The sequence below is a fragment of the Oncorhynchus mykiss genome, chromosome 24 (assembly GCF_013265735.2).
Source record: "Oncorhynchus mykiss isolate Arlee chromosome 24, USDA_OmykA_1.1, whole genome shotgun sequence".
Lineage (NCBI taxonomy): Eukaryota > Metazoa > Chordata > Actinopteri > Salmoniformes > Salmonidae > Oncorhynchus > Oncorhynchus mykiss.
Window position 1 is genome coordinate 10,872,523 of NC_048588.1, and position 9,982 is coordinate 10,882,504.

Consider the following 9,982-nt stretch of genomic DNA (forward strand, 5'->3'; position numbering starts at 1 on the left):
GAAGAGATGGGTGTATTAGGCTACAACATTGTGGTGAGAAGAGATGGGTGTATTAGGCTACAACATTGTGGTGAGAAGAGATGGTGTATTAGGCTACAACATTGTGGTGAGAAGAGATGGTGTATTAGGCTACAACATTGTGGTGAGAAGAGATGGTGTATTAGGCTACAACATTGTGGTGAGAAGAGATGGTGTATTAGGCTACAACATTGTGGTGAGAAGAGATGGTGTATTAGGCTACAACATTGTGGTGAGAAGAGATGGGTGTATTAGGCTACAACATTGTGGTGAGAAGAGATGGGTGTATTAGGCTACAACATTGTGGTGAGAAGAGATGGTGTATTAGGCTACAACATTGTGGTGAGAAGAGATGGTGTATTAGGCTACAACATTGTGGTGAGAAGAGATGGTGTATTAGGCTACAACATTGTGGTGAGAAGAGATGGTGTATTAGGCTACAACATTGTGGTGAGAAGAGATGGTGTATTAGGCTACAACATTGTGGTGAGAAGAGATGGTGTATTAGGCTACAACATTGTGGTGAGAAGAGATGGTGTATTAGGCTACAACATTGTGGTGAGAAGAGATGGTGTATTAGGCTACAACATTGTGGTGAGAAGAGATGGTGTATTAGGCTACAACATTGTGGTGAGAAGAGATGGTGTATTAGGCTACAACATTGTTGTGAGAAGAGATGGGTGTACTAGGCTACAACATTGTGGTGAGAAGAGATGGTGTATTAGGCTACAACATTGTGGTGAGAAGAGATGGTGTATTAGGCTACAACATTGTGGTGAGAAGAGATGGTGTATTAGGCTACAACATTGTGGTGAGAAGAGATGGTGTATTAGGCTACAACATTGTGGTGAGAAGAGATGGTGTATTAGGCTACAACATTGTGGTGAGAAGAGATGGTGTATTAGGCTACAACATTGTGGTGAGAAGAGATGGTGTATTAGGCTACAACATTGTGGTGAGAAGAGATGGTGTATTAGGCTACAACATTGTGGTGAGAAGAGATGGTGTATTAGGCTACAACATTGTGGTGAGAAGAGATGGTGTATTAGGCTACAACATTGTGGTGAGAAGAGATGGTGTATTAGGCTACAACATTGTGGTGAGAAGAGATGGTGTATTAGGCTACAACATTGTGGTGAGAAGAGATGGTGTATTAGGCTACAACATTGTGGTGAGAAGAGATGGTGTATTAGGCTACAACATTGTGGTGAGAAGAGATGGTATATTAGGCTACAAAAGTTAGGAATATAAACGGTTGTATTTATTCTTATATTGTATGTGCTCCAAAGGTTTACAGTTCATTTTTTCATGTTGGCATTACCATAGGAAACAGGCCACCTTTAATTTGCAAAAGAATGAACCCGACTACAGTCTACTTCACCCAAAAGAGAATGAACCCTACTACAGTCTACTTCACCCAAAAGAGAATGAACCCTACTACAGTCTACTTCACCCAAAAGAGAATGAACCCTACTACAGTCTACTTCACCCAAAAGAGAATAAACCCTACTACAGTCTAGCACATCTGATTTATTGTGGTCGTCCTGGGTTAATGAAATGAACGAATCATGAATATCTATAGCCATAGGTAATCTAACCAAGTTCTCCTTTTGTGAGAAATGTTTTTATTGATTTATTATAGAACCAAATTATTATCAAAGAGAACGTAAGATGCAATATGTTTTGCAATGGATTTTCCTCTCAAGTCTCCACTAAATATAATTTCCTCAATCAATATAATGAAGCGACGCCATATTGAAACATATATAGGATTCACACTGAACTTAATAATAGTAAATAAACCATGACCAAGAACATACAATTAAAAGACCGGTTGAAAATGTATACCACATGTTATTATTCGTAAGAACTTGATAAGAGGCACTTTATTTTCCTTGATTCTCAAGAGTTTAATCTTTAGCCTAATAGATGCATGTTCACTCCAATCAAACTTGTGAGAAACCAAAGTAAACTTCAATTAAATATATATACAATAAATAGACTGTTTAACATTTAAACATATTTATGAAGTTATTTATACCCAGTTCAGGGGAGAACAATGTCTCTCCTTTAAAATGTCCATGCAAGTCCTTTTCTGCATTGCAGTCGAGCATCTCTGTGTAATACAGTCCACACATCTTGTGTGTCTATAGAGAGCAATACTGAAATGCATCAATACTGAAATAAGGAAAGCTGTGTCTACTTCCATACTGTAGCCTGTGCTTTCTCCCTGTGCACAGAAAAGCAGCAATTGACAGTTGAATTTTAACTTCTCTCATTCCTCTCAGTCTTATTCCATATACTACAATGTCATCCCAGTAGCTCCATGCGTTTAGACAGAGCATTGAATGAACTGCATACTGGTAATATATTGTCTATCAGTGTCAGACATGTGTGGGGCTTTCTGAGTAAGGGTCTGTCTTGCCCATGTGGAGCACCACGGCAGGGGCTTTGTAATGACAGTGTGTGCTGCAGCTCACGCTGCCACAGGGCTTCCTGCTAGTCCTGTCTGATGCCAGCTTCCTGCTGCACAGGCCCTGCCAGGTCTGCAGAGTCTTGGAGCTCCACACCCACACACCACTGGTGATGCCCACCACCAAAGACATGAAGATCTTCAGCATGAACACCGCCACAGTGGGCACCGACGCATCCAGGGAGCAGTCCTCGTTCCGGCGCCCGGGGAACGACACGCACTTGCCCTCTAGCCCCCTGAACTTCCAGTAGTCCATGTTGAGCCTCTCGTAGAAGTAGCAGATGATGACGCAGGTGGCGGGCACCGTGTACAGGATGGAGTAGATGCCGATCTTCACCATCAGCTTCTCCAGCTTCTCCGTGTTGGTGCCTTCGGTTTTCATCACCTTGCGGATGTGGAAGAGCGCCACAAAGCCGGTGAGGACGAAGGACGTGCCAATGACCAGGTAGCAGGACAGAGGGATGAGCACAAAGCCGGTGAGCGCTCCAGAGTCCATGCTGCCCACGTAGCACAGACCCGTCAGCTCATCCCCTGCTACCTTCCTCATGGTGAGGATGATGATGGTCTTCAGAGCCGGGATGCCCCACGCGGCCATGTGGAAGTAGTTGCTGTGGGACTCAATGGCCTCGTGGCCCCACTTCTTACCAGCGGCCAGGAACCAGGTGAGGGTAAGTATGACCCACCAGATGGACGAGGCCATACCGAAGTAGTAGAGGATGAGGAAGACGATGGTGCAGCCTGTGGACTCCAGCCCCTCCTGGATGATGTAGAGCTCGCCATTCTCCCGGTCGCAGGCGATGTTCTCGGCCCCGGCCACCGAGCGGATGATGAAGGCCACAGAGTAGATGTTGTAGCACATGGAGAGGAAGATGATGGGCCGTTCAGGGTATTGGAAGCGGTGGGGGTCCAGGAGGAAGGTGAGAACGGTGAAGGACGTGGAGACGAAACAGAGCGTTGACCACACCGTCATCCAGATGAAGGCAAAGTCCTTGTCCCTTCTGGACCAGAACACGTCCACTGCCGAGGAGCAGCGGGGAGCACACGACTGGCTCTTCTCCACGTACTGGAACTTCTCTGGGTTCTCGCAGGACCCCAGACTGCCAGTGGAGCGCCCGTTACCGCTACCCGGTTGCCTTGGCCGAGGGGGAACAGGAAGCATGCCCTCTCCCTTCTTGATCTCTGTCTTGGTGTCGTTCTCTGGAGCCTCCATGCACAGCGCGTTGGGGTCATTCCTGGTCGGGAGCTTGGAGCAATCCAGCGAGTCAGGCCATGCGTAGTGGAACTTCTCCATAATGGGTGAGCACTTCTGCCTGGCCTGCTCACACATGGGCCTGCAGGCTGGGATGGAGGTAGACACTTTATCAGTGCACATGGGGGTGTAGAGAGAGCAGAGGAAGAAACGAAGGTGCACATCACAGCCATACTCCACTAGAGGTGCAAACTCATTCAGCTTGATGGCAGCCTCCTTTTGGTTGTCATGGTCCATAAAATTGGGCATTCTGGTCATGTTGTAGCCAATGCCCTGGCACATGGGGATTACTATGGGTTCGCATTTGGCTGGTCTGCCTCGTTCCAGGTCGTAGGTTCCTAGCTCCACACTGTAGCCAGCAACCACCAACTGACACCAGAGAGAAATCAGAATCTTCAAAGGAGACCCCTCCATGCTTCTTTTCAGTCATATGTTTAGTGTAAGAACAAGTTGTATTTGTTCAGACCGAAAATGTAAATTCATGCGGATATGTCCATATTATTTTACCATTGTAAGCACAGCCCCCAAAACAAGCGTTGTAAATCCGTTGTTACAAATGCATTTCCTGCTGCTATACAACGCAAATGCAGGTCAAATTTATAAAAAATGAATTCCAGTTGGTATACATTAGTCTATTATATTTTTTAAAAAAGCTTCCACGGTATTAAATGTTTAAATGTCCTTAGAAGGTAAGACTCCGAGCCAATTCGAGCACGGCAGAGTTCAATCTAGAAAATTAAGTTTGCAATGAAATGAGAAAATAACGCTGGTGAGCTCAAATAACATTCATTACAGAACGTGTTAATCCTGGACTTCTTAGTTTTGAATAAAACATGTTTAAAGCTAAATCCGTGCAGCTGTTTGCAGCAGTACATACATTTCACTCTACGTCAGACAACCGCTCTCCATCCATCGTTTGAGAACACTGAACTTTCTCTTCTATTTGCGGCTCTTACCCGATGCGAGGGTGGGCACTTCCATGACGCGACGCTTCCATCTCGCACCGCCCACCACCGACCTGAGAAGCGTCTTTAAGCGCACGCACGACTATATTAATTCCACATTTATTTATTTGGACATTTGAAAGTGGTGAGTGAGGTTTGGATAAACTTGAATCTTATAATTTAACCGAGTGATCATGACAATAGGCTATGGCCCATTCTGTCCAAATAGTTTATAAGGCATCTTATGATAGGCTACACATCTGCTTCTGCAATGGTTTATGTGAGTAGTGAAATGGTCACTATTTATCATACAGTATCACAATGATGTATATTATGTTACGTGGCCAGTGTTTGTGCCTAGGAAAAATACTATTGTTACCATCTAGTGGCTGAATGGTAGGCTACAATTGCCCCCTTGACATCTCAAAGAAATGTTTGATCTTTTCATTCACTATGTGATATAACTGACTCTACTCATGCACACAATCCCATTGATGAGGCTGTCTTAGGAAAGGCCAAAGAGAGACTAGGAAATATCAAAGAGACAGTATGATCCAACAGTTTATAATATGACAGTGACACACAGCATAATAAATCATGGTCTTGGTAATTATATCAGAAACGGCACATTAGGCCCATGAATTAGGTGCACCTCCGACACATGATGCTAAATCTGTTTGAGCTTTCAAGGGTAAATTAAAGATTTCTATAAAATGCATAAAATATTGAAATAGGCAGCTTCACCAACACTTGAGTTTATGAAAATGTTTCCTGAAATCAGTCACAGATAACTGAAAGAGAGCTCCCCAAGGAGTCATTTCAGATGTGAATTCATGTATTTTCATTGTTGGCCAATTGCAGCAGTGCTTATTCTGCATCAGAGGCCATGTCCAAGCCTGGATTGGCTTTGAACTCCTCTTAATTGAGAGAAAGTGACTTTAACTATTTGCTCATTGCTATAACACTGTATACAGCCATAATGTCATTTGAAATGTCTCTATTTCTTTGGAACTTTTTGTGAGTGTAATGTTTACTGTTAATTTTTTTGTTTATCTCACCTTTATTATCTATTTCACTTGCAAAGCAAGAAGGGCCTTCTATGCCACCAAAAGGAACATACAGCTCACCAGCCAAGAATTCACAAAATGGGACAAACAGCAAATTGAGACTCTGCATGCAGAATTCTGCAAAAATATATCTTCTGTGTACAATGTAAATCAGCAAATAATGCATGCAGAGCAGAATTAGGCCAATACTCGCTAATCATCAAAATCCATATAACGGACGTTAAATTCTACAACCACCTAAAAGGAAGCAATTCCCAAACCTGCCATAACAAAGCCATTACATACAGACAAATAAACCTGGAGAAGACCCCCCTAAGCAAGCTGGTCCTGGGGCTCTGTTCACAAACACAAACAGACCCCACAGTACCCCAGGACAGCAACAAAATTAGGCCCAACCAAATCATGAGAAAACAAAAAGATAATTACTTGATACATTGGAAAGAATTTACAAACAGAGCAAACTAGAATTCTATTTGGCCCCAAACAGAGAGTACACAGTGGCAGAATACGACCAATGTGACTGACCCAAAGTTAAGAAAATCTTTGACTATGTACAGACTCAGTGAGTATAGTCTTGCTATTGAGGAGGGCCACTGAAGGCAGACCCGGCTCTCAAGATAAGACAGGCTATGTGCACATTGCCCACAAAAAATGAGGTGGAAACTGAGCTGCGCTTCCTAACCTCCTGCCAAACGTATGACCATATTAGAGACACATATTTCCCTCAGATTACACAGACCCACAAATAATTTGAAAACAAATCCAATTTTGATAAACTCCCATATATACTGGATGAAATACCATAGTGTGCCATCATAGCAGCAATATTTGTGACCTGTTGCCACAAGAAAAGGGCAACCAGTGAAGAACAAACACCATTGTAAATACAACCTATATTTATGTTGATTTATTTTCCCTTTTGTACTTTAACTATTTGCACATCATTACAACACTGTATATAGACATACAGTTTTTCTCAATTGCTAAAACACTAAAACCCATTGGCTGAACAAAGTTCTCAGTTGCCTTGACTCATTTAGCTAATTATGCAGTCTGTTGTCAATACCTTAAACCATTTCACATGGTAAAACACAATTTGCAGATCTCACTTAGACTTTTCAGCAAAACTCTAAACACATTCTCAAAACACATTCTGCACTCTAATGCACATGTCATCCATACTGGTAAACACAAGTGGCAACAATCAAATACAAATAGAGAACATATGTCATTGATTGAACACCTCCACTCAAAATTGATTTAACCTGTTTCAAATGATGCGACAAAACCAATATAAGCCAGTTCAGAGAGCAAACAGGTTGTTGAAGGTGGGAAGGAGAAAGTCTGAGAATGGATACTGTAGTACAGTGCATTGTAGGCTGTATACTGTACAATGGACACATTGTATGGCCCTGAACATTGTGCTTTCCATTTATTACAGTTTCTCAGTCGCTTTGGTGTATTTTTAACATCATCCCTAACATGTGCAAAATAATAAGTGCATTTCTCAGAACAATTTGTACAAACTGCAATATACAATAGATATGTTTCTAAAGCTAGTCAGTCACTAAAAATCCTTAGTACATCTCTCAAAAGTAAATATTCATGCCAATGATCATGTCAGTGTCATCAGAATGATAAGTCATTGAGTCATTGTTCACGAACAAGGTCGTCAAAATGTTTAGGCATGTTGTCAATGTAACTGTGTACTTTGACAGTATTACCTGATGTAAACGTAGGCTACAGTTTGGATGACAGTTACTGTATTGAAAATGCACAAGGCTGCACTTCTATGGCATATATCAATTTCAACAGTACTATTTACATATTACTGTATGTGGGTTATTGATTGAAAGAGACTGGACAACCCAAGGGGCACAAAGGAAAAAAAACTAAATTATAAAGAAACACAGGAAACCACCCCTCAGGCACAACTTTGCCCGCAGCACTGTTGTGCTGTCTCTACACATCCAGACGTTCCTGTCTGTCGGCCCACATATTCTCATCCACATCACACCGGATATTTTCCCTTCCAATGCAACGTGGAAAGAATCTTTTGGAATGCCTTATCCATCCTCTGCAGGCGTCTACTGTGATGTCCTCACATGCTGCATCCATTGCAGCCAGCAGGGTCATCTGTGTGTGTGGCTGACGATCGTACACCTTCCACCTCCATGCTGAAAATAACTCCTCAATTGGGTTAAGGAATGGTGAATAAGGTGGGAGGAATTCTATGAGCATCCTCGGGTGGGTCACAAACCATTGCCTTATGATGTTTGATCGATGGAAACTCACATTATCACAAATGACCACATACTTTGGCAAATCCTCTCTAAACAGACCCCTCTCATCATCAGGGATGAGAGCCCTGTAGAGAGTCTCTAAAAAGTTGAGTAGATGCTGGGTGTTGTATGGCCCTATAAGGGGGATATGGGTTAGGACACCATGCTCGGAAATAGCAACACACATGATGATATTTCCTCCCCGTTGGCCTGGCAAATCCACAGTAGCTCTGTGACCGATGGTCAGGTTGAAGCCAGCCTCATCCACGTATACAAAGTTGTGAGAGGGTTAACTTGATTCAAACTCCATTATAGCTATATCCCAGACCACACAGTTGAATTTGTTTTGGTAAGGAAGAGTGACATAAAATGTACATCTATTGCATGTTCCTTCCACAGCAATGGAAATGTGTGCAGTTTATGCTTACTGTATCACTATAAAATGTTGCTGTAAAGTAGTTACATACAGTGCCTTGCGAAAGTATTCGGCCCCCTTGAACTTTGCGACCTTTTGCCACATTTCAGGCTTCAAACATAAAGATATAAAACTGTATTTTTTTGTGAAGAATCAACAACAAGTGGGACACAATCATGAAGTGGAACGACATTTATTGGATGTTTCAAACTTTTTTAACAAATCAAAAACAGAAAAATTGGGCGTGCAAAATTATTCAGCCCCTTTACTTTCAGTGCAGCAAACTCTCTCCAGAAGTTCAGTGAGGATCTCTGAATGATCCAATGTTGACCTAAATGACTAATGATGATAAATACAATCCACCTGTGTGTAATCAAGTCTCCGTATAAATGCACCTGCACTGTGATAGTCTCAGAGGTCCGTTAAAAGCGCAGAGAGCATCATGAAGAACAAGGAACACACCAGGCAGGTCCGAGATACTGTTGTGAAGAAGTTTAAAGCCGGATTTGGATACAAAAAGATTTCCCAAGCTTTAAACATCCCAAGGAGCACTGTGCAAGCGATAATATTGAAATGGAAGGAGTATCAGACCACTGCAAATCTACCAAGACCTGGCCGTCCCTCTAAACTTTCAGCTCATACAAGGAGAAGACTGATCAGAGATGCAGCCAAGAGGCCCATGATCACTCTGGATGAACTGCAGAGATCTACAGCTGAGGTGGGAGACTCTGTCCATAGGACAACAATCAGTCGTATATTGCACAAATCTGGCCTTTATGGAAGAGTGGCAAGAAGAAAGCCATTTCTTAAAGATATCCATAAAAAGTGTTGTTTAAAGTTTGCCACAAGCCACCTGGGAGACACACCAAACAAGTGGAAGAAGGTGCTCTGGTCAGATGAAACCAAAATTGAACTTTTGGCAACAATGCAAAACGTTATGTTTGGCGTAAAAGCAACACAGCTGAACACACCATCCCCACTGTCAAACATGGTGGTGGCAGCATCATGGTTTGGGCCTGCTTTTCTTCAGCAGGGACAGGGAAGATGGTTAAAATTGATGGGAAGATGGATGGAGCCAAATACAGGACCATTCTGGAAGAAAACCTGATGGAGTCTGCAAAAGACCTGAGACTGGGACGGAGATTTGTCTTCCAACAAGACAATGATCCAAAACATAAAGCAAAATCTACAATGGAATGGTTCAAAAATAAACATATCCAGGTGTTAGAATGGCCAAGTCAAAGTCCAGACCTGAATCCAATCGAGAATCTGTGGAAAGAACTGAAAACTGCTGTTCACAAATGCTCTCCATCCAACCTCACTGAGCTCAAGCTGTTTTGCAAGGAGGAATGGGAAAAAATGTCAGTCTCTCGATGTGCAAAACTGATAGACATACCCCAAGCGACTTACAGCTGTAATCGCAGCAAAAGGTGGCGCTACAAAGTATTAACTTAAGGGGGCTGAATAATTTTGCACGCCCAATTTTTCAGTTTTTGATTTGTTAAAAAAGTTTGAAATATCCAATAAATGTCGT

The 9,982-nt window shown here is 42.5% G+C and overlaps 1 protein-coding gene across 1 annotated transcript; it reads right to left on the minus strand.

Moving 5' to 3' along the window:
• Positions 1–1,257: 1,257 nt before the first annotated feature.
• On the minus strand, positions 1,258–4,677 carry LOC110503731 (frizzled-9-like). The gene has a single exon (XM_021582217.2). The coding sequence runs from the start codon at positions 4,152–4,154 to the stop codon at positions 2,403–2,405; it is 1,752 nt and encodes a 583-aa protein (XP_021437892.1). The 5' UTR covers positions 4,155–4,677; the 3' UTR covers positions 1,258–2,402.
• Between the last annotated feature and the right edge of the window lie 5,305 nt (positions 4,678–9,982).

What these genes read in the sequence shown, in the direction of transcription:
- LOC110503731 (XM_021582217.2), bottom strand. Translation starts at nt 4,154, where the DNA reads ATGGAGGGGTCTCCTTTGAAGATTCTGATTTCTCTCTGGTGTCAGTTG.